Below are 26,101 nucleotides of genomic sequence, written 5' to 3' on the forward strand. Positions count from 1 at the left end.
ATATATATATATACATATACATACATACACAAACTCTCATATATATATATATATATATATATACATATACATACATACACAAACTCTCATATATATATATATATATTTACACATACGCACATTTACATATACACACATTCTCATATGTATGTATGTATGTATATATATATATTATATATAAAAGAGAGAGAGTTTGTGTGTGAAATTTATAATGCTGATTCAAATGATCTGCTTGTTTGACACAACTTGCGTTCTGTACTTGGGCTTTTTAAGCAGTGTAGGCTACCTGTTTCATATCTTGTTCATAAATTCATGTGTTTGTTGTTGTTATTATTTGCTTAACGTTTTCCTCTTAGCTTCTTCTCCCAACTCTATCCGCTTTATACTTTTTTTTTTCCAAAATTTACAATTTTTTCTCCCCTTTGTCAGTCTGTTTTCATATTTATGCTCATATATCTAGGGGTAAATTAGTATACAAACTGTATACCAATTTATCCCTAGACGTGTGTGCATAGGGTATGTATATACAATGAATTGAGGATGATAGGGGGGGATGGTTATTAACCCTTTCGTTACTATTTTTCTACCTTTTGTTTCAAATGATTTTGAAAATAAAGCATTTTGATATTTTACGAAATGCTTTGTTATCTTCAAAATTACTTTGTTATCATAGGCGTAGGAGTGGCTGTGTGGTAAGTAGCTTGCTTACCAACCACTGCATGGCACCTTGGGCAAGTGTCTTCTACTATAGCCTCGGGCCGACCAGAGCCTTGTGAGTGGATTTGGTAGACGGAAACTGAAAAAAGCCCGTCGTATATATATATATATGTATGTATGTATATGTGTGTGTGTGTATATGTTTGTGTGTCTGTATTTGTTCCCCCAACATCGCTTGACAACCGATGCTGGTGTGTTTACGTCCCCGTAACTTAGTGGTTCGGCAAAAGAGACTGATAGAATAAGTACTAGGCTTCCAAAGAATAAGTCCTGGAGTCGATTTGGTCAACTAAAGGCGGTGCTCCAGCATGGCCACAGTCAAATGACTGAAACAAGTAAAAGAGTAAAAGAGAAAGAGCATTCGAACATAAATTAGCATGAAATTTCGATGAAAGGTTTTATATTTAGATCGTTTTGGTACTGGCAGGAAGTTTCTATCATAGAATTACAGGTGGTCTCATGCTGGTTGATATTAAAGGGGTTAAATAATGAAATGCTGGAGAAAACTAATCATCAAATGTTTCTAAAACTAGTAGGAGATATTTTATATTTGTTTTCTATATATTTTATTTTTGTTACATTTTGTTATTTGTTTATTTGACCTTTCAGATTAACAAGTTATTCAGGCTTAAAAATTCTTTTTGTTTGTTTTTCTTTTTTTCTCTTTCTCTTTTTATACTTCCCTTTTTTATCTTTCATCTTCAGCTCTCCCGTCCTGTTTAATTATCTACTTAAATATTTGCTAGGTGATATTCTTTGTGTGTGTGTGTGTGTGTGTGCGTGCAATTATCAATCTGTTTGCTGCATACTTTTTGATACCTGTGTCACCTTATAGATAGTAAATAGCCTTCAGCACAAACACAACTCTTTTTAGAGCTGCAGGTATTTGTTAGTGTCTTTACTTGTGAAGAAGTCTGAATCTGATAGCAACAAGCTATGTCATACTTACAGACCAAACAGTTAGCACTATATAATTTTTACAACTTCTAGCGATTGAGATTTATAGAACAACTGTATAGTGAATGATTATGTGGTGAAGAAGCTGTCTTCCTAACCACATGGCCTTGTGTTCATTTCAGTCTCTCTGCTTTTTGGTATCTTGGCATGTGTCTCCTACTACAGCCTTGAATCGGCTAATGTTTATTGAGTGAAATTGGCAGAAGGAAACTATGTAGAAGCCCATGTGTGTGTGAGTGTGGGCAGTTTTATGAGACTGTCTTTATATTAACATCGAAAAACAATACGTATTCTCTGTTTGTCTTGTGACTTAGTGATGTAATAAATGAAGATAATTGCCAGAGTTTTTTAAAAGAAATGAATTTTAGAGTTGATACAATCAACTAAATCTCTTCAGTGTAATGCTTCAGTATGGCCACGACCAACAACTAAAACAAGTTAGCATGGAAAAATATTGCAACTTTTTGCGGTAGAATTAGTTTGTTATCTGGTTGAGCATCACCTCCTGGTCCATGGATTCCTTTAAGAGAATCCACTCTGTTACAAGTATTCAGCCCAAACTTTTTGGTCTGAAGGTAACCTTACTCCCCTTTTCTTTCCTATTTGTAGGTGTTTGAATGGGCTCTGGTATTGCCCTTCCTTTTCTGAGTTAATTACAAAAAGAGAGTAAACTACCCCAGAATTTGCTACCTCATTAGTTAATTCTGTATGGTGCTATGATGCATGTAGCCCTGAAAAGTGGAAATTATGGGGTGGGTGGATATAACGACAAGCTAAGTCTTCAAAGTTTTATTATTTGTTCACTTTTTGTTTTTATGGTCACACAAACAAGGTCAGGCTGGTTATAAACAAAGTGAACACTAAATTTTATTTGGGTAGTGTGTAGAGGCTGAGATACTTTGTATTCTCCCAAGCATGCATCGTGCATCTTGTTGTCCCCTCGCCTTATGACTTTTGAGACCTTGAATTGCCCCATCTCCTTCACCCTATTGCTCACTTCCCCATCATCAGTCTACTTGTATTCTTCATCAGGCTTATGTATTAGAGATTGCATCAAAGCACCTCACTGTTTTGATTCCCTCACTCTTCACTAGACCTATGTCTCAGAGACTGCATTAAACCATCCTCATGCCTTCAGAAATCCATCCCTCCACTGCATCTCCTTTAAACTCTTCACTCTTCTGCCAGCCATCGCACTCTCAAACCATTAGAGCGCTTGTATTTGCTAACCATCACCTGATCTTTATCTTATCCCATCATCCACCCTCAATTTTGTTCCCTCAACCATAGGGCTTTGTCTGTTGCCTTAATCTTTATTTCATCTCATGACCCACCCAACCATTATCCATCTCTTCTCTTGCCAGTCTCTTGCTTCCTGTCTCCACTTTGCAATCCAGATTCCTCTGACATCCTCATGCTCTCTTCCAATCCCCTTCTTTCATCACTTCAGCAAATACACGCGTCCAAGGTTACTGTGTACTCTCACTACTTACTTGCTCCTCTCACTTCTGACTTTTCTGCTGGTGTCACTCCAAACCCCTGTTTCCCTTCCATAGTCTACATGTCAGCTTATGTGTACTCTCTAGCTCATCCTTTCTACAACATATTTCCCTCTTGTACTGGTGCCCCAACAGAAAACTGACAACTTTCACTCCCTGAATGTGACAGATGCAAAACAATCTCTTTCATGCTGATACATGAAAAATGCACCCAGGCCACTATGTAAAGTGGTTAGCAAAAGAAAGAGCATCTAACCAAACAAAACCAAGCCAAAGGACATGTATGAACAGCAGTCTTTGGAAGCAGCAACTCCCAGTAAAAGTTGATTTGAATAGTGGTGTCAGTGTGTGTATGTGTGGTTAGGAATTACTGAGTTTTCAATTTTTTTGGAAATAATCCTCATTCTGAAACCAGGCAAACTGGACTTTCTGGTTAATTTGTGATGTAGTTAAAAGTGTCTTAGATTGCTTCAATTTATTGGTTTCCAGTTGAACTGATAATAAGTACCCACCAAACATCTGTGGTGCTAATTATTGAAATTGGATTGGATTTTGATGAGGTCCAGCTTATAGTTCTTTTTCTAGGATTTAGTGATTTATAACATTAGTCTATTGTAATTGCAGCTAAATTGTTGGTATTTTAATGCAGTTTCATTTTAATTTGTGCTAAATATATCTTCTTTGTATGCTTAGTGTATATTACACACAGACACAGGAATAGTGTCCAGGAACATTGCTGTCTATATATTACAGCTGTAATATACAGACTGTTATATAATATAAAGAATTTTAGTAGTAGCATTCATATATATATATATATATATATATATATATGTTATCACTAATGTAAGAACACACACCCTACTTCTAATTTTATAGAAGTAGCGAGATAAAAAGTACTCAATACTTGGAATTTATATACATTTTTTTTTAAATTAAAGCCAACTGTTGCTACTACTTCAAAATTGTTGCCATCCTAGCTTTCTTCAGATGACATTTCAGTCTCTCCCTCCCTCCCTCTCTCTCTCTCTCTCTCTCTCTCTCATGGGCTGAGTAGCGGTATTTATCATTAGATGCGAGTGTGTTACATACTTCCAGTAGATCAATTGAGGTTTTTTTCATGACTATAATTCACCTGGTAGAGTTTATCTTGACAGTAGCATTTTTATATAGTTTCTTTCTCTTTGTCTGTTACTTTTTTCCCCCCATTCACTTCACTTCAGTATATTGCAATGTTGCATCAAGACATTATATTTCCACTGTGCAAAATAAACACTGCTTTGCTTCATAGATATAGGGATATCATGTTTGCAGTAATTGTCTATACAATAATATCTCTATTTTGTAGCTCTTTTAGTCCATTTGTAGCAGGAAAAAATAAACTGTAACATCATCATCATGGCAGTGAACTGGTAGAATCATCACCACATCAAATAAAATGCATAGTTACTCTTCAGGCTCTTTACCTTCTGAGTTCTAATTCCACCAAAATCAGCTTTGCTTTTCATCCTTTCAGGGTCAATAAAATAAGTATCAGTTGAGCCCTTTTTCCAAATTTTCAGACCTTGTGCCTATAATAGAAAGAATTATCATTATTAAGGTGGCTAGATAGCAGAATGGTAGTGGAAACGGTATTTCAGTTGCCTTTACATTCTGAGTTCAAATTCCACTGGGGTCAACTTTTCTTCTCGCTTTTTTTTTCTGTACTGGGGTTGATGTAATCAACTTACACCCCTACCCCAAAATTGCTGGCCTTGTACCAAAATTTGAGACCATTATTAATAATCCTTTCTACTGGAAGTACAAGGCCTCAGATTTGGAGGAAGGAATTAAGTCAATTACATCCACCCCAGTGCTGGTACTTATTTAATCGACCCCGAAAGGATGAAAGGGAAAGTTGACCTTGGCGGAATTTGAACTCAGACCATAGATGAAATACTGCTAAGCATTTTTACCTAGTGTGCTAACGATTCTGCCTGCTATTGACTTTGCCTTTCATCCTTTCAGGGTCAATGAAATAAGTACCAGTTATGCACTGGGGTCAATGTAATCAACTTAATTTCCTCCCCCAAGCTGCCCTTGTGGCAAAAATTTGAAATTATTATTATGCTGAGGTTGACTTTGCATTTCAATTTAGAGTCATTAAAATAATTACCAGTCAAATACTGAGGATGATATAATTGACTAGTCCCCTCTCTGCCAAATATCAGGCTCTGTACCTATAGTAGAAAGAATTATTGCTGGCTTTTTGTTCTTTTCCTCGTGTCTGTTGTTAGCATTCTCCTCGTGGAAATAGCTGAATAAACAAGCATTGCATTTAAAAAAGTATTCTGAATGCTAAAAGATTAAGAAAAGTAGCCTTGTTCTTAGTTAAAAGAATTCCTACTAAAGGCGGTGAGCTGGCAGAATTGTTAGCACGCCGGGCGAAATGCTTAGAGGTATTTCATCTGTTGTTACATTCTGAGTTCAAATTCCGCCGAGGTCGACTTTGCCTTTCATCCTTCCAGGGTCGATAAATTAAGTGCCAGTTACACACTGGGGTCGATGTAATCAACTCAATCCCTTTGTCTGTCCTTGTTTGTCCCCTCTATGTTTAGCCCCTTGTGGGCAATAAAGAAATAAGAATTCCTACTAAATTTAAGAACTTGTCTCTCTTACATGTGTGTGTGTTGTTTTTTTTTTTCTCTCCATTACTTTCACATTAGCGCTGGGTATGTCAGGTTACCAAACACTGACTCTTCAAAAGTCATTTGTTTACACCATAGTTCTGATGGTTACATAGAACACTTCCTTTCAGACCTCAGTTTTTTACTGAATAAATATAGTTATTTTCTGTCAGGGTAACAGTGAAGAGAGTTAAATGGGGTTTTTTTTTTTGTTATTTTTTGAGATATTCTCCTCTTTATTAACCATTATATATGTTGATAATTTACAAACTCATTCAGTTAAAAATTATAAAATAACACCCTCCCACATCATTTTCCTTCGTATTCTATATTTATTGGTTATTTCATTTTATATTTTTTAATAGTTTTCTTTGATAGCTTTTCATCTCCCTCTCCTCTCCGTCATTTCTCCCTACCACCTCCCCATGTTTTTATGTTTGAATTTGCTTTTATATGAATTTAATTTCAATTTTGTGGATGAGTAATATCTCTATGTTCATATGTGTGTTTGCATGTATAAGCATATCATTTAGTTTGTATCTGTATCTGTACATATACATGAATATCTGTTTGCATGTGTATATATACATACATAGATGTGTATGTGTGTTTATTTGCATGTATGTATGTGACTGTGTATAAATGTCTATTTACATGCATGTGTGTGTGTATATATGTCTTGAGTATTTGCATGCATTATATGTGTATACATATGTGTCGTGTTTATAATGTTGGACAGTCAAAATATGTGTAGTTTACACATTCTATATGAATGAGTCAGTATGACTTACAAAGTTACCCACAATTCATTAGTTTTTGTACTTTTTTTTTCTACATGTATGTGTATTTGCATTTCAGAATAATAGTGATAAAACCTAAATTGGTTTGGATCTCCTTGATATAAAGGGAGATAAGTGTTTGTGGAGAAGAGGATGGGGTGTGTTCTCTCTTTTAAACTGTTACAGCTCACGAAACAACTGTGAATACATGCATGTGCTATCTCCAGACAACTATTTTCCTGGGTGGAAAGGAAATGGAGAACAAGCTAGCTAGCTAGCTTAGTAAATAAGTATGATTCGCAGGCATATTAACATCACTAAAGGAATTATTAGATCATGAGCATCTGGTAGCTAATGGATTAATGGCTATATGATCGGAAGGACATGAAACCAAGGCGTTCCTCTTGATTGCCATAATATGGTGATACAGGACTTCTGACTAACATCAGATTAGTTCAGCTGTGATATAACACCATGTTATTTCTGATTAATCTGCCTTATTATTGATGGCCAGCACCACTGACTAACCAAGTTCCATTGCTTTAGGAATTGAGGTTTTACTTTTTGCTAAATTCGTTAGTGTTATTAATTCCAGTATTCTTGATTTTATTACATGTCCACAGTACGTTTAAGTGCAGCTCTATGTGCATTGGGCATTTAATAATGGAATATGTATTTCAGTGCTTAGTCATGCTATTTCTTTGTATGTTGTTTATATAAGTCCTGGTGATTTTGGTTATATATTTCCTTGTGCCTTTGTTGTATCATTCCCAAGGCACCTATTATTTTAGGGATCCATTGTCATCATGACATTAACTTTTCCATGCTTGCATGGGTTGGATGGAAATCACTGAGACATATTTCTAATAGCTGGATGTCCTTCCTGTCACCAACGCTTAACTGTTATCAAATAAGGTGATATTTTTCCTTGGCCAGACATGTTTTTAATGGAAAACTGGAAATGAATGACACCTGCTTACTACCATCACATGATGTCAGTGCAAGGAGACACACCCATGCACACGCTTGCACAGACACACTCAACTTGCTTCTTTCAATTTCTGTCTACTAAAACCACTCTTATTTTTTCAAGATGGTCAGATGTAATTTGAGTGAGATTTAACTACTGTTTTTAGCAGGTCAAGAATTATTTGCAACGTATGAAAGTTCTAGCTCTCTCAAGCTTGTATATCATTATTATTATTATTATTGGCAACCTGGCAAAATGCTTAGCAGTATTTTATTCATCTTTGTTGTGAGTTCAAATTCTGCCACGGTCAACTTTTGTTTTTCATCCTTTCAGGCTCAATAAATTAAGTACCAATTAAACAAGGGTCAATGTAATCAACTAGTCCCTTCCCCACCAAATTTCGGGCCTTGTGCCTATAGTAGAAAGGAGTGTTATTATTTTGGTTTGGCTCAGGTTCAGTCTTATTCCTAGTAGGATTTATGTGGGTAGCGAGTTACTACCTCTACCCTTATTTATCCACAAGTTTTCAGTCTTTCAAGTGCTTAGAACCCTCATTATTATTATCATTTAAGGTATTGGAGCTTGTGGAACCAGAATTTCACAATATTTGCTATAGGACTTCAGGATTTTGAGTTCACATCCCACAAACATCAACTTTATCTTTCATCCCTTTGGGATGAATAAAATAAAGTACCAGTCAAGTACTGGAGCCAGTTTAATCAACTAACTTCTGTCCACTGATTTCAGGCTTTGCGCCTATATTAGGCAATCATTGTTGTACTTCTATCTAAGTGCAATTTTAAATTTAGTTTCTTCAAATCCATTTTACATATTTTAGGTGAATTCTATCTTATTTAAAATATTTCAGCGTTTTACTTAATCTTCCTCTGATCTTAAACTGTTTAATCTTCTCTTCTTTACCATCGCTGTGAAACATGTCCAAGTTTCTGAGAAAAGATCAAATGCACAAATTATTTTGCATCTTCATTTACGATATAGATTTTATAAAATGGATTGGCACAAACACCAAATTTCTGTGCACAAAATGCTTACCTACAATTAATAACTGAGATAGGCACCCTGTCCGCTCCATAAAGTGGTTGGTGTTAAGAAGAGCATCCAGTCATAAAAACCATGCCAAAGCAGACCTTGCTGGTGCCATGTAAAAAAACACCTTCTCCATTCTGTGAAGTTGGTGTTAGGAAGGGCATCCAGCCATAAAAGCCATGCCAAAGCAGACAGTGGAGCTTGGCACAGTCTTCTGGCTTACCAGCTCCAGTCAAACTGTTCAACCCATGTCAGCATGGAAGACTGACATTAAATGATGATGATGATGATAATGATGAAGACATATGGGAGATATATGTGTTATTAGATTTCTCTTTTCTTTGTTGCAGGGATACTGATTATTATAATGACCGCAGTAATTACCACAACAACGCACCATTGATAGGGGGAAACATTCAATATGGAGATTTACCCCCTTATCCAGAAGTTTACCCTAATGACCCCGCCATGAGACATCTTCCATATGAAAACAATGCATTTGATCACCCGGTGCACAGTTCTGTGGTGAGCCCCCACTATCGTGATTCTCCTGTTGGAGATCCTGTTATTGGTTATGCAAATTCTTACCGTGAATCGCCTTACGACTTGCGGCACAACAACGAACCTGTTCTGGATAAATACAACAAGCTTCCCATGGCTAACAACGGTAGATACCCTGACGATGGTTTGGACCTTTTGTATCGTGGTTCTCCATCGCATCAGGAACCGGGATTACCTTATGGCATTGATGATGTTGACAAACGACACCAAGGTCTACCTCCCGTCAGGGTTGATCCCTTTGCAGATGACCTATTCAAGGACCAAGTTCAAGATGACATAATTCATAATGGACCTCCACCATTACCAGAGATGTCTACATTTCGACAGACACCATCACCAGCTGTTGGAAGTGATAGATATAGTAAGTTTTATTCTTTGCATTCTCTTTGTGTTCATTCACTTCTCTGTTTGTTTTCCCATGCTGTTGAAATTATAGTTTCACAGCTAGATCCTTTCCCTGTTATTTTTTACTCTTATCTGTTTTTCTTATTTCACATGTCATCAAAGGCACAAAGCCATGACAAAAGAAGTGACGTCACCATCAATTGTAGTTCCTGATGTACACATACAATGAGCTCCTTTCAATTTCCATCTACCAAATCAACTCGCAAGGCTTTGGTTGGATGGGGCTACAGTAGAAGTCGCTTGTCCAAGGAGTTGCACAGTGTAATTGAACCTGAAACCACATAGTTAGTGGGAAATAACCTAAACCACACAGCTTAAAATCCATCATATCATTTCGATAATATTGACTTTTGTTTCCACTTGACAATATAATTCTGTAGGGAAGGTAAAAATTACTGAAGCAATCCATATTAATTATGGCAACTCATTTTATCAAAGTAATTAAAGTCTGTGTTAACTGTCTAATTACATATAGAAACATATGGTACATTATGTAATTATTTGCAGCTTCTTGTACCTTGGGAGTTTACTTTGGCAACTAATCACCACCATTTTTATCATTTTTCTAGCTACTTCCACCCATTCTTATATAATGCTGGGTGGCTATGTATCTCCTCTATGGCAAAACGCTTGTGCTTGTCCCTCTGTCATACTTTGATCTCTCAACATCTAGCATAAAGCCACCTCTCCCTCTAATTCTCTCCCCTTTACTCTCAGACACAAGAGCTTTTCTTGCAATTTACTTGGTGGCTGCACGAGTGTCAGTGTCATGGGGAAAAGCACCCATTACATACTGTAAAAGTGGCTGGTGTTAGGAAGGGCATCCAGTTCATCATCATTGAACATCTGTGTTACATGCTCGCATGGGTTGAACAGCTTTTCAGGAACTGGTAAGACCAGGGACCACACCAGATTCCGTAATCTGTTTTGGCTAGGTTTCTATGGCTGGATGCCCTTCCTGATGCCAACCTGTCCACAGTGTACTGAATGCTTTATTAAAACTAACATTACAGCTTGTCGGTTCTTGACAAACCATGCAACTCATGCCAGCATGGAAAACAAATATTAAATGAAATGATGATGGTGATGAAGCATGTGTTTCTTTTATATGTTCTTAGTTTATTTTGTTTGATTTCATTCATTTTGTCACATACATCTTAGCAAGTAGTTCTAACTAATCAGAAGTTACGTACAGCTGAAAATTGAGTTTATTTAAAGCCACCACCACAGCCATAATGCAATCTAAGAAAAAAAAACACAATAATGGCTTTTAGCAAAATAACATTTAACTTTGTTTTTTAACTTGGTCTGTAGTGAAACACAATTTAAATACTAGGTAAGCTTCAGTTTTAATTATTACTGTTAGTTCCAAACACAATAACCACATAAGAATTAAAAAGCGAAGATAGTTATTTAATTTAGAGAATTTAGATGCAAGCATGGCTGTGTGGTAAGAAGCTTGCTTCCCAACCATGTGGTTGCTGGTCCAATCCCAGTTTGTGGTACTATAGACCTGGGCCAACAAAAGCCTTGTGAGTGGTTTTGAAAGATAGAAACTGAAAGAAGCCTGTCATGTGTGTGGGTGTCTCCTGAATGGAGACACAAATATACACACATACACTCAGCCATGTACAGGGATGTTGTCAGTAAGGTCCGGGGAACGTGAAGTCTAGTTGACATTGCCGTAGCAGGAGATTATTCTCTCTGCAAAGCACTGCCATTTCTGTTGTGGTATAAGCAGTTGCCCCATCTTGCTGGAACCATGTATGAGGTCTACTTTGAATGGCCAGGCGCAGAAAGGTCTCAATCATGGATGCCTGAAAGAGAGGATTTATTGCGGATGCACAGAGGCAATGAACACTGAAAATGTACAGAAAACAGATTTCATCACATGCCAGGAAAAACTAGAAGTAGTTGATAGCTTCTGTTACCTAGGTGACCAAGTCAGTAGCAGGAGTGGACACTCTGAGAGCGTAACTGCTAGAATAAGAATAGACTGGGCAAAGTTCAGAGAGCTCTTATCTCTGCTGGTAACAAAGGAGTGAAAGGTAGACTGTATGATGCATGTGTGCAAACAGCCTTGCTATACGGCATAGGCTTGAAAGAAATTAAGCTAGTATGCTCCATTTTGATGTGCAATATCAGTGTGCATATATGACGAGTAAGTGCCCTGAGAGAAAAGTTGGACATAAGAAGCATCAGATGTGGTGTGCAAGAGAGATGATTGTGCTGGTATGGTCATGTTTTGCGTATGGATGAGGACAGCTATGTGAAGAAGTGTCATACCCTAACTGCAGAGGGAACCTGTGGAAGAGGCAGACCCAGGAAGACATAGGGTGAGGTGGTAAAGCACAATCTTCGAACATTGTTCCTCACAGAGGCAATGACAAGTGACTGAGACCTTTGGAGATATGCTGTGCTTGAGAAGACCCAGTAAGCCAAGTGAGTTCATAACTGTAGCTGATGCCAGTGTTGCATAGCTGGCCCATTTAAAAGTACCATTCAATTGTCGGGCAATATGCTATGCTTGAGAAGACCTGTTGAGCAAAGTGAAATAATAGTCATGGCCGATGCCAGTGGCATGTAAAAAGCACCATTCAAGCATGGCCGATGCCATTGTTGCCTGACTGGCACATAAAATGCACCCACTACTCTCTGAGTGGTTGGCATTAGGAAGGGCATCCAGCTGTAGAAACTTTGCCAGATCAGATTGGAGCCTGGTACAGCCTCCTGGCATGGAAAGCAGGCATTAAATGATGATGATGACACATATACACACGCACAGAGGGTTTCTTTCAAGTACTTCTTTGATTTTGCTAGCCTGGTACTAGAATACCTGTTGTCATAACATTGCAGTTCTCTTCACAGTTATGTACATTCCTTCTTCTCTTCTACACAAGTCACTGTGTTATTGTTAAGATGGTGAACCAGCAGAATTGTTTAGTTTATGAGACAAAGTACTTTGTGGCATTTCTTCTGACACTTTACATTCTGAGTTCAAATACTGCCAAAGACAGTTTTGCCTTTTATCCCTTTGGAGGAGCAGAATAAATTAAGTACCAGTCAAGTAACTCTCTCCCTCTAAGATTTCTGGCCTTGATACTATTATATTTATATATATATATATATATATATATGTCTTGCAATGTACTTGGTGACCCTGTCAGTGCAGGTGCCACTTAAAAAGCATCCAGTCCACACTGTAAAGGGGTTGGTGTTTGGAAGGGCATCCAGCTGTAAAAACCTTGTCAAAACTGACCTCGCCTGTGCTTGTGCCACATCAAAAGCACTAAGCCCAATCTGCTGAGTGTTTGGACATCCAGCTGTAAAAATCCTGCCAAAGCAGTCACTCCAACCGTCCCACCCGTGTCAGCATGGAAGGCAGACATTAAACGGCAATGATGATGATGATGATGATTATTATTATAAGTAGTAGTAAGTGGTGGTGAGCTAGCTGAATCGTTAGCATGCCAGACAAAGTGCATATCAGCATTTCGACTGTCTTTATGTTCTGAGTTCAAATTCTACCAAGGTTGACTTTGCCTTTCATCCTTTCTGGGGCGACAAAATAACTTCCAGCCATGTACTGGGGTCAATGTAATTGACTAGCCCTTTCCCACAAAACTTCAGGCTTTGTGTCTATAATAGAAAGCGTTGTTGTTGTTGTTGTTATTATTGCTACTTGCTGTTAATATGTAAACAAACTGTCATGTGATCATAGTCATAATTGTAACTGTACCATTTCTGCTGATTTGGTAAGTTTTTTTTCCCTGTGGCAGTAATATTGATAACATATAAGCTACACTGGTATCATTGTCTGCTGATGGTTGTAAAATGATATCAGATCTACAAATAACAACATCACATTCCTTGATAATGATGTTAAGATTGAATATGTATATATAAATGATGCCAATTCCTGATTTGCAAGATAAAACAATTCTTTCTGTGTGTTTCTGCATGATTGTCTTTCTGTCTGTGAGACATATGTCAAATGAAGGCCTCCAGACAGAAACAGTTTTCCATTTCTCATGATGTTCTTGTATTCTTTTCCTGGATTCAGTCACTGGACTGCAGATATGCTGGAGTAGCATGATTGAAGCTACTAGACAATCATATCAGTCTTTAAACTTGTTAGTTGTTTAATTCTGCTACTTATGTTATTGATCTCACATTATATATACACACACACACACACACACACACACACACACACACACTCACACACTCACACACACACGTGTGTGTGTGCTTGTTCCCCAGTGCTGCTTGACAACCGGTGTTGGTGTGTTTACATCTCCATAACTTAGTGATTCGGCAAAAGAGACTGAAAGAATAAGTACCAGGCTTAAAAAGAAAATCCTTCAATTTGGTGCCCCAGCATGGCTGCCGTCTGATGATTGAAACAAGTAAAAGATAAAGATATATATTAAAGATAAGAAAAAGAAATGGATGGTGGGGGCTTAATCAATGAGGAATTGGTGGGGGAGACAGAGAAAGCTGTTTAAAAGAAATTATTTTAAATTATGATCTATGCTATTCAAATTTATATTTGATTTTCCCAAAAATTTATTTTTTCAGTTCCAAATCAATATGGTGAAGGACCTCCATCATATCGGGAGCTTGACCGGGACAAAAAATATGGCAAAAATGAATTTCCAGCTGACTATATCAATGATCCAGTGAGTGGACATCCTGCAAATTTAGGAAACTACAAAGATGAGGATGGCACTTATTTTGTGGATAATACCATCCCAAGGAGGAGACCGGATTACTATAATATTGAAAGCTCCAAGCCACCTGATGAAGAATCTGATGGCTTAGCTTCATCATCAGTGGATGGCAGGTTATGTGAGTATACTAAAATACTTTGCATGTTTTTGGTGGGATTTTTTTTTTTTTTTTGTATTCTACAGTTTTGCAGCATTTGAGGAATGATTGGATAACATGACATGTAGTTGAGCAATGTAGACTTGAGCGTAAATGGACGTAGAGCAAGAGGGAAAATTGTATAACAAATAGATTGATTGCTGAGAGGTGACTGTATTGATATGGATGCTATAAAATGTTTACATGGTGAGGAGTTGTTCGCAGGACAACCGTCACAGAGGTTGTAAAGAAGAAAAACGTGCTGTTAGATGTTATTGTTGTTTAGCATCTAAGCAACAATAGCATCTGTTTGAGTTGATTTATGATAAAAGGCAATCTTGTCATGGGCCTCCTGTCTTTTTTTTTTTTTGTTTTTTTCATCAAGAATTACATTGTCCAATGTAACCTTTTATGACAGAAGGTTATGATTTGAAGGCGATTTAGTTGCTATGTCTAGCAGATTGAGAAATTATGTTGAGGTTTCTGCTTTGACTTGTAGAATAGGTGGATTTGATTTATAGCAAGTGCAAACTGATGTTTTATTGTACCTCTTCCCTTCCTATGTGACTTACATCCAGAAAGTTTTGAATTCAATGCTACACATCAAATGCAAAAGAAGTTTGTTTCCTGACAATGCAGTTTCTGGTTCAGTGCATCCCACGATGCAGCACCTTGAGAAAATATCTTGTTATAACCCCAGGACAACTAAAGGCTTCTGGGATAATTTTGTCTACAGAAACTGAAAGAAGCCTGTCATGTTAGTGTGTCTATGTTTGCTTACTTTCATACTGTATGGCAGTTGCAATTTATAGACTATGTTGTTGTTATCACTTCTGTCAACAAATCATCCACTCCCTTTGTGTCCTCCATGATGTATGAAATAAGAGGCCTTTACTTGAAAAACGTATAAAGGTTAGCAGTTGAAAGGGTATGTGGCTAACGCATGCACACACACACACACACACACACACACACACAAACACACATATATATCATCATCATCATCATCATCGTTTAACATCTGCTTTCCATGCTAGCTTGGGTTGGACGATTTGACTGAGGACTGGTGAAACCAGATGGCTACACCAGGCTCCAATCTGATTTGGCAGAGTTTCTACAAAAGAGACTGAAAGAATAAGTACCAGTTGATATGTTCTTGATTTCCAGGCAAACAAACTAAAGTATCTCACATCTACCTTCAATATATAAGGCATATACATTATCATACATCTGGTTTTCTATGCTAATATGGGTTGGACAAGTCCTACAGTTATCTCATCACCTGTTGCACACCTTTGCTATGTATCACACAGCAATTTTTATTGTTGTGTATGTCATGTTAGTATAGTTCTTATGGGAGGATACTCTTCCTCATACTAATCTGTTTGTACCATGGATTGACATATTTTTAATTGTGCTAATTCTGGAGACATTGTCTGCAGCCAGAGTCAAGAGCATCCACTCCCCTATTTCTTGTTTCTTCACTGAGTTGGTGTATTTCCAGGTAGGTTGCCCACACAACTGCATGCACAGTTCACATCTCCTCTATTTGTTCCTTTATCTTTTAACATTCCGCTAAGGTTGGTTTTGCCTTTCATCCTTTCGGGGTTCGATAAATTAAGTACCAGTTGCGTACTGGAGTCAATCTAATCAACTGCCCCCCCCCCACTCCAAAATATTTGGGCTTTGTGCCTAGAATAGAAAAGAATATTCATCCAGCATGGACTGAGTGGATGTCACTGATTCTGGGAAGCTTGTCTGTCTTTAGAAACACATTGAGAATTTGAATGTCAAATCAATAACCCAATTGGGTATTGACAGTTGTTGCTCTGACAACAGTAATTAGCCTCAGTGGATCTTGGGCCAATGTGAGAAGGGTTAATAGTATTATTGTAATATATACTGTTTAGTAATTAGAGAAGTCACAGACATGAGTCAGCAAGTTGGCATGAGCAAAGTGTTTTAGCTAGTACGCAATTCTTACTGATGCAACTTGTTTATGTCCCAGTCAGCCCTGACTGAGTAGACATATTATTAAAGGTGTTCCAGTTGTGGCCATCTCATCCTTTTTTCAGGCACATTGTATGTAGAAATAAGTTATCCTTTTTTTATTATTATTCTTTTCTTATTTAACCCTTTAGCATTTAAACCAGCGAAATCTGGTTCAAACATACTACATTTTTACATTCAAACTAGCCATATCTAACCTCTCATGTATAACCTACACTAACATTCTAAACATAAACAACCACATCATCAAAACCTCTAAGCTATGAGATAATGCATAAATCCAACACAATTTAAATAAAAAAGCATTGTTTCACAAAATAATATGAACACTAAAGGGTTATGGTGATATGGATGTTTTTAATTTTTTTTTGAGGACATTTGGCTGCTATTTTAAGCAGGCTGAACCAACCACAAAGAGGCTCTATACTTTGCCTTTGCGAAGAAGTAACTACTTCAAATAAAATGGAGTGGCAGGTGCATTGTTGGCAAGTTCAACAAAACTTGAATTGTTGTAGAAGCAAAAGAGATAGAGATTGCATTGCATATCAGATGGATGGGTTTTTTATTTAGTTACTTTTGGATGCTGTTGAATGTATGTCAAATCTAGAATTTTGGTAGTGTGAGGTGTATAGTGGTCTGGAGCATCTGAATGTGTGTGTGTGCGTGTGCTTGGGTTGGAATGTTCTGCCATTTTAAATATTTCTATGCAGTATTCGAGCAGATGTATGGCCCTACCTAATAGTAGCCATTCAGCCATGATGCAAATGAGTTAAAATGAGAAAACGATAACAACAACAAGACAACAATATGCCTTACCTTGGGGTACAATGTAATGCAACGACAGTGGTAATATTGGAAGAAATTAAAAATTAGCTATGTGAAGCAGAAGAGCATTTTTGCTTTCAAAAGAAGTTTATTACTTCTTTAGCGAATTGGTTTCACACATCGATAAACAGAAATCTTTATATCGTTTGTTTAATTTTTGTATAGTTTATCGTCTCTTTCGATGTTTCTTATTTATTTGATGTTAAAGATTTTCAACATAGATTTATAGAATTTCAGAATCTGTGGAAATAGGAACAAGAAATATTGAAATAAATAACAAATACATAAATGTGAGATTAAATAATAAAAAAATTTAAAAAATGGTCTGGAAGTGGTTGTACAGGGTGAGTGGGTGTGTACCAGTTTCATTTCATGGTTGACTGGTTAACACTTAGAAGTATAAGACTATTCATCCATAAGGAAACAACAGTTCTGTATTTCAAAGAAAGGGCTAATTAGGAACTGTTGATGTTCATGCATTTTCCAGTGGTTATTAAAGAGCTGGCAGTACTGCTAGCATGCCAGACAAAAATGCTTAGTGGTATTTGTTCTGGCTTTACCTTCCGGGTTCAGATGTTGCCAAGATCAACTTTGCTTTTCATCCTTTCGGGGTCAATAAAGCAATGTACCATTTGAGCCCTGGGGTCAATGTAACTGGTTAGCCCTTCCTCAACCCCCCGCCACACACACACACACACACAATTTCAGACTTTGTGCCAAATGTAGAAAGAATTACTATTGTTTTTCCAATTTTTAATCCCTTGCATCATGGCTGAGCAGCTACCTGTCACCCTTTAGCATTTAAACCAGCCATATCCAGCACAAGTATTCTACCTGTGTTATGCTCAAACTGACCAAATCCAGCCTCTCACACCTACCCTGCAATGTCATCCTAAAAATGAACGTAGTCACATCAAAATCTTGAAGCTATGAGATAATACATGATTAATTCAAAACAAAGTGAATAAATAAGCATTACATTTATCAGAGCATTCTAAATGCTAAAGAGTCAAATTATCATATATTCTTAAACGTCCACAGTGTACCTAGACTACACTTGCATGCGCTACAGTGCATTGTTTAGATCTACTGCTTTAATCAATCACATGGTACCTGGATGCCTTCAACAGAATTCATCTTGCTGATGTGAAGATATCTGAAACGGAATCATAATTCACTGAAGCAAATTTTTTGTGGCCAGATGCCTTTCCTGTTGCAATCCTCACCTGTTTTCAAGCAAAGTAATGTTTTTTCCACATGGCCAGACATGTTTCTCATAGAAAACTGGAAACAAACAGCACATGATGTCAAGACATCAATAGATGGGCACATGCACACGCGTGCACCCACACACACAAACACACAGTGAGCTTTTTCATTTTCAATCTATCAAATCCACTCACAAAATTTTGAATGGCCTAGGGCTTGCCTAAGGTGCCATGCAGTGGGGCTAAACACCCCAAAAAAACATGGTCAGAAAGCAATCTTTTTAACCATATTCCCATACCAAACATTTTCCTTCTATCTTTTCTGTAGTTCTATGTTTGTGGAGATGCTGAAATGACATTCAGTAAAATAAGAGTAATTACTATAGAAAAATCTTGTAGAGTTATAACAAATTTCTAATTAACCAAGCAGTAAATTTTGCAGACATTGCATTAATCCTGACACAATTTCTCCATAATTTATGTAGCACATGTTGCAGCCTACTTTAGCATTTTATATTTAGTTCTACATATCTTTGTTTAGTTTCTAGCTCAACTGATATTCTATTTATTTGTTTATTTAAATTAACAACTGCAATAAAACTGTGGGAACTAAGAGCTGCCAAGTGTTGAACATGTATTAACATATTCTTGGACCGACTTATGTGCAGTGATACCAAATAGTTTTTCTTTAAATAATGAGAAACTAGTCAGCAGATATTACTCATATATTGTCACTCTGGGTTATTCTTCGTCATTTGTTATCAGTTTTCCTTATCTGATTCTTGGAAAAATTTCTCGTTGATGTTTCATAGAAATTTGCGTTGTGTGAAATGAATAAATGGAAAATATAATTAAAAAGAGTATATAAATTTAGAGTATGAATTTTAAAACAAATCTAAAACCAAATTAAAGTTAATACCCAGAATGAGGTCATTCAAATTATTTAGACTTTGCACATGACTTTCTTTTTTTTTTTTTTTTTTTTTTTTTTTTTTTTTTCTCCTACATGAGACATATATGGCTATGTGGTTAAGGAGTTTGCTTCACAGCCATGTTGTTTTGGGTTCAGTCCCACTATGCAGCTCCTTGGCCAAGCTTCTGTTATAACCCCAAACAGACAAATGCCTCATGAGTAAATTTGGGAGAGAGAAACTGTGAGAAACCCATTGTGCATGTGTAGGTTTGTTTTCCCTTTAGTTGAAAACTGGTGTTGGTTTGTTAACATCCCAGTAAGTTAGCAATTCAGCAGTAGGAACCAATAGAATAAGTACCAGACTTAAAATAATGACAGTAGTCAATTTGTTTGGCTTACTCTACAAAGCAGTGGTCCAGCATTGCCGTAGTCCAATGACTGAAATCAAATATGAGTCCTACGTATCTATGGAGAAGCAACATTCTTCTTTTTAATTAGCTTCTTTTTTTTAATGCTAACTATATTAAATTTGCTGAGGAATTTCTTTTAATACTTTCATAGTCATGTCTACTCGTGCACAATATTTAAATCTACAATGATTCTTTTATTACTACCTCATTAAATGTATGACAAAGTTTGTGCTTTGCTAATGAGAGCTAATAAAACTGGAACATCTGTACATGTTTCTCATGTGCTTTCTAAAATGATTGAAACTGCATTGTTCATTGAGCTAATGTTATCTTTCCCTCTCTAAATAATTATTTCTAATTAGCTTTTTGTTGCTTGCTACAGTAAATGTGTAAATGCTAAACTTAACTGCTGAAAGTGTGGTTGACTTTTCATATTGTATCACTGGCACCATGTCTGTAGCTACTTCTTAGTGATCTATTTGACTATACCAGCAAGAACATTATATAACTACTTGCCTCAAAAATATATTCACCCCACTGATGCTAGCATGGAAAAACTGCTGTAAAAACAAACAAACAAGCAAATGCACGTGCACACACACACACACACACACACACATAAATATAAATATAGACAAACAAGTGAATACAGAAGTTTACAATACACTGACAACCCTATCCAGTAGTAGAACTGTCTGCCAACCACATTCTATGCAGTCTGGGATGGTGTTGGACTGTAAACTAAAACAGTCATGGAGTTTTTTTCATCACCAGTGCTATGCTATGTCTAGCCAAGCATAGAATTCTCAAATTACTTAATCCAGTTAGGTGTAATCCTTCTGTTACTGTATTTCTGTTGAAATAGACTACCTTTGTTTTAATTTTGAGAATAATGAAATATGGTTGAGCTGGTGTTTGGAACATGACATAAATCTGGATGGAAGGTTTCAATTTAAGATTACTTTGCAACAAGAAGCTTGTATTATAGAATCAAGGATGGTCTTGGGCAGGCTTTAATTTTAGCTTTCTTTACAACAGGAAGTTTTGTCTCATACAACCAGGAGTGGCTTTGGTTAGGTTAGTATCAAAAGGATTAAAAAAAGGTATCTTGTCATGCTCTAAACCAGGGCTTGCCAAACTTTTTTGACTATCAACCTTCTTTAGCCACTTTTCCTTCCACTTCAACCACCCTCCTCATTTAAAATATCTTAATACCCTACCTTACCATACCATATCTTAAACGCATACCAGGTACTGATGCTGGCTATTAAAATGTTAGCTAAAATATACATGTACAACAAATTAAGAAATTCTATTGAAGAGAACAAACTTTTTATATTTAAAATTACATGTATGAGTATACAGTATTTGACTTTCAATTTTTATGAAATTGTTTTCACGGTTAGAAAATGTGAAAAATGCATCATATTGCTGGAATATCTTTTATTGAAATTAACAACATCAATGTGAGAGATGAGGATGGTGCAGACAAAGAATTTCAAGCAGTTCATCTGGGTGGGCTGGTCTTTCACATGCCGACCCCAATTCGACCCCCTTTAATTCCTTGCCGACCCTTAGGGGGCCCATTGGACACCCCTTTGGTGACCCCCTACTCTAAATAATGGATACATTGTAAAATTAACAAATGTTTTGTTAGCTTTCTATACTGAGTTCAAATTCTCTAATTAGTATCAGCTGATGAAGTTTGAGTTCCATCATGTTGACAAGACTTGCATACAGCCATACACACTGCATGAAGATAAGGACCTTGATTGAACCTTCAAATGCACTCACACACATTCAGAATAAATCAACATTGAAATATGAGCATGCTGGAAGAACATAAGAATTGTCTAGTGATTAAAGCAGATATGTTCCTCTTTGACCATGTGATCCTCATCAGCTTTCTCAAGTTTTATTTTAAAAGAAAAACAAGGGTGGAGAGGGAAGTACTGCCTCCCTAGTAAACTTACTGAATGTTGAATGAGAGTAATGTGCATGGTCTGTATGAATGGACCTGCTCTGTGCATACATCTGTAGATTGTAGGGCAACAGTTGGGGGAGAGGGCAATTGCATTGGTATCAGGGTGGCTGAATTTGAAATTATTATTGTTGTTGTTGAAGGTAGAGAGTTGGCAGAAATGTTAGCATGTTGAACAAAAGTCTTAATAACATTTCTTCTGGCTTTCTATAATGTGACCCACAATGCCTCCAAGTAGACAATAAAAAAAAAAACCCTTACCTCATATGCAAACTAAGAATCTATGAAATGGGAGTTCAGTCCCTTATTTGCTCATCCACTGTATTTCTGCACAACTGTCTTAAGCTCAGTACTTATTTCTCAGATGATTTAATCGTCTCTCCTTTTGATACCAACCCACTTGAGATTACTCCTTCTTGGTTCTAGAAAACAAACTTCCTGCTTTAAAGTGATCTAAATTAAAGCCGTCCATCAAAATTTCATGTTAAGCTTTGATTCAAGCACCAGATTAATAATGGTTTCAAATTTTGGTTCAAAGTCAGCATATTCATGAGAAGTCGATTACATCCCCCTAGTGGTCAACTGGTTCTTAATTTATCAACCCCAAAAGGATGAAAGGCAAAGTCAGCCTTGGCCGCATTTGAACTCGGAATGTAAAACAGATGAATTGCTGCTGAGCATTTTATCTGACATACTAACAATTCTGCCAACTCACCGCCTTAAGAGTTATATCAATAATAAGTTATTTTCTTAATTTTTTTAAATTTTAAAATAAATTTTAAAAGCACTATATTTTAACAGAAATATCATAACAAATGGGTTAAATAAATAGACTGGGCTGCTTAAGGCACTAACACAATTCTGATGACTAAATACTAAGTATGGAAATTTCACTGGTTACTTCAGTACTTGGCTTCATTAGTGAAAGCTTTCGTGCTTATCACACTACTCTTAAAACCAGTACTTCTAAAATGGGTAGTAGGGAAGTGTGGTAGAGACATTTGTGCAGTTTCTTTAGTCCTTGTCTCCTATTTAAATGCTAACTTACAAAAAAAAAAAAAATAATAATTTAATTCTCTGATACGCTGCTTGTTTGCTACAGTCACAACAATAATAACAACATTGGCAATAATAAGACTTCAAAACGTGGGCGTGGTTGTGTGGTAAAAAGTTTGCTTTCAACAACATGGTTCCAAGTTCAGTCCCACTGTATAGCACCGTGGGTGTCTCCTATTTTAGTCCTGGGCTGATCAAAGCCTTCTGTTTGGATTTGGTAGACGGAAACTGAAGGAAGCCCAGTATGTATGTGTGTACCTGTCATTATGCTTATCCCCCACCACTACTTGACAACCAATGTGGGTCTGTTAATGTCCCTGTAACTTGGTGGTTCAGCAAAAGGGGACCCATAATTAGTACCAGACTTAAAATAGTACAGGGGTTGGCTTGTTCAACCAAACCCTTCAAGGCAGTGCTCCAGCATGGCTACAGTTCTATGACTGAAACAAAAAAGAAAGCAAAAATAAAAGTAAATAAACAAAACGAAATATATATTACCTATGTTTGTAGTACTCACTTATAGTAGAGTGGCGCTGATTTAATCACCCACATAAAACTAGTAGTACTTGGAACTAAATTACTCTGACCCGATATTACACCTATGTACAATTAAAAATGGAGACAGGGGAACATTGGATCATAAACAAAGGGGCCATAGAAAAAGTGTTAGTGAAAGAAAGGAGATCATCATCATTTAATGTCCATTTTCCATACTAGCATGGGTTGGACAGGAACTGGCAAGATCAGGGACCATACCAGATTCCATAGTCGGTTTTGACTTGGTTTCTATGGCTGGATGCCCTTCCTGATACCAATCACTTCACAGAGTATACTGGGTGCTTTTCACATGGCACCTTAGTTGTGGGCAGGTCTTACGTGGGACCTCTGTTGTGGGCGGGTCTTCTTGAGTATAACAGTGCACCGCATATCTCGGGCGTTAGTTGAAAAAAAAAATATTTGTGACATATTGCTTTAAAGCTCGTACATATGTAGGTTTCCACATCATATTAAGTGGTTTGCAGACATCTTTAGTACTGCTTAGGTTACCAATCTCTACTAGTACAGACAAGTAGATGCACAGAATCACTGGGAAGTAGTTTTACAGATGGTGCCAGTGACGAGATACGAAAAGTTTACATTGGCACAAGGCCACAATTTTGTAAAGTTGAAGGATTTATAACTAATTGAACCAACCATGCAGTTAGGATTTTGAAGCCGCTATGCAATAATGATTTTTAACCTACTCTCAAAGAATGTATGGCAAAATTAGCCATGGTGAGATTTGAACTCAGAACTTAAAAAGAACGAGATTAAATACTTAATATCAGTAATTAACTGCATCTTCCACTGCACTGTCTTCATATATGTAATAGTGAAACGCATAAAAAAGAAATAAGGAAATTCGTTTTTGTTGTTGTTATTCATATTGTGACATTGCTTTCATGTGTCCGTGCTTTATCTGTGATCTTTCTCTCTCTCTGTCTACTTACCCATCCCTGCTACTGTATGTGTGTGTGCGTGCGCGTGTGTGTGCGCACACACTCATATATTTGTATTTATCTCACACTTCTCTCTCTCTCCCTCTCTCTCTTTTCTCTTGTATTTTATTTTATTATTAAGTCAGATTTTTATCAGCTTTCCTATCTCTATATGGCTATTTACACCCTCGTGATAGTGGAATGTAGACATGGGGAGAATAACAAGTATCTTTACTAACATTAAAACCTTTGGTCTTAAACACATACAAGTACACAACTTGCTGAATTATTGAAAGCAGAGTTTATATCGTGTGTGTAGAACAAAGGAATGTCTTATCTTCAGATTTTTGAAAATATTTAACACTGGTATTGTTGCTGAACAAATAGCTATAGGTTTCAATGTGTCTCATTCTTCATGTGTGGCAAATTTCTGCCATGATACTCTGTAATGGTTTTTTATGGCTCCACTTCCTCCATGTTGATTTGTCCTCAGATTTTCATTTTACATTCAGTTATGTTCGCATATGGAGGTGATGAGCTTAACAGCATTTTTCCCATCTCTGTTAGGAGCTCCAATTCTGCCAAAGCCCACTTTGTCTTTCATCCTTTTGGAGCTATAAAGTAAGTACCAGTTGAGTACTGGGAGTGGGGGGGGTTGATGTATTCTACTTCCTTCTCCCTCAAAAATTGCTGCTCTTGTGCCAAAATTTGAAACAATTATATATCCATATTAATCCTTTAGCATTCAAACCGGCCATATCTGGCCGAAATATTTAACCTGTTTAATGTTGAAACTGGCCAGATCCAGCCTCTCACCTCAATCCTACAATGTCATTCTAAAACTAAACAATTACACCATTGAAATCTCTGAGCTATGAGATAATGCAGGATTAATTCAACACAAATAAACAAACATATTTGACAGAGTTAAAGAGTTTAATCTAGTTCATATCCTACCAGGGTCAACTTCGCTTTTGCTCATTTCAGCATTGGTTGATAAAGTACCAATCCAGGACTATAGATGGACAAACCTATTAGAGCATTTGATGAGATAGTATGCAGTAGCTATTCAGTCTCTTTGTGTTCTGAATTCCAGTCCCACCAGGTTCCAGTGGTTAGGGCTAATTACCCGATTACATTAGCTTCCTGTTCAACCTGCAATTGACTAATAGGGTCAGATAGGCTTCTAGCAATAAATAGCACATTGAGAATTCATCTTGCTATGCCTCAAAAACAGTTGAATATAAGTAAGATCTGTAGCACTATGTTGTAGTCCTATAAATTTTTAGGTTTATTTTGAAGGGCCATATCCCTTCACTGTCTTTGAAACAGACATCACTAACACAACATTCTATTCCATTCCTTTTTTGTAAATCTCAGATTCTGCTTTCCTTAGTATATTTTTTGTAGTTAACCCTCTTCCATCAGCTGATTGATGATGTGGTAGAGATACACCTCTGTGTGTGTTGTCCGTAGAATTGTAACACGTATGTAGTAATTGTACATCTACCTGTCCCTCTTTTACTTGTTTCAGTCATTTGACTGCAGCCATGCTGGAGCACTGCCTTTAGTTGAGCAAATCAACCCCAGGACTTATTCTTTGTAAGCCTTGTACTTAATCTATCGAGCTCTTTTGCCAAACCGCTAGGTTACAGGGATGTAACCACACCAGCATCGGTTGTCAAGCGATGTTGGGGGGACAAACACAGACACACAAACATATGCACATACATATATATATATATATATA

The 26,101-nt window shown here is 36.9% G+C and overlaps 1 protein-coding gene across 4 annotated transcripts in view; it reads left to right on the forward strand.

Moving 5' to 3' along the window:
• The window catches only part of LOC106881306 (catenin delta-2), a 409,602-nt gene that overhangs the window by 297,675 nt on the left and 85,826 nt on the right, over positions 1-26,101 (forward strand). For all 4 annotated transcript variants that reach the window (XR_008264620.1, XM_052969695.1, XM_052969696.1 and 1 more), the window contains 2 exons: positions 8,986-9,557; positions 14,183-14,452. Coding sequence is in view for 3 of the 4 variants with exons in the window: in XM_052969695.1 (XP_052825655.1) it covers positions 8,986-9,557; positions 14,183-14,452 (842 nt within the window). In the remaining variant the exon portion in view is untranslated. The remainder of the gene's footprint in view (positions 1-8,985; positions 9,558-14,182; positions 14,453-26,101) is intronic.

Source organism: Octopus bimaculoides, chromosome 7, assembly GCF_001194135.2.
Source record: "Octopus bimaculoides isolate UCB-OBI-ISO-001 chromosome 7, ASM119413v2, whole genome shotgun sequence".
NCBI lineage: Eukaryota > Metazoa > Mollusca > Cephalopoda > Octopoda > Octopodidae > Octopus > Octopus bimaculoides.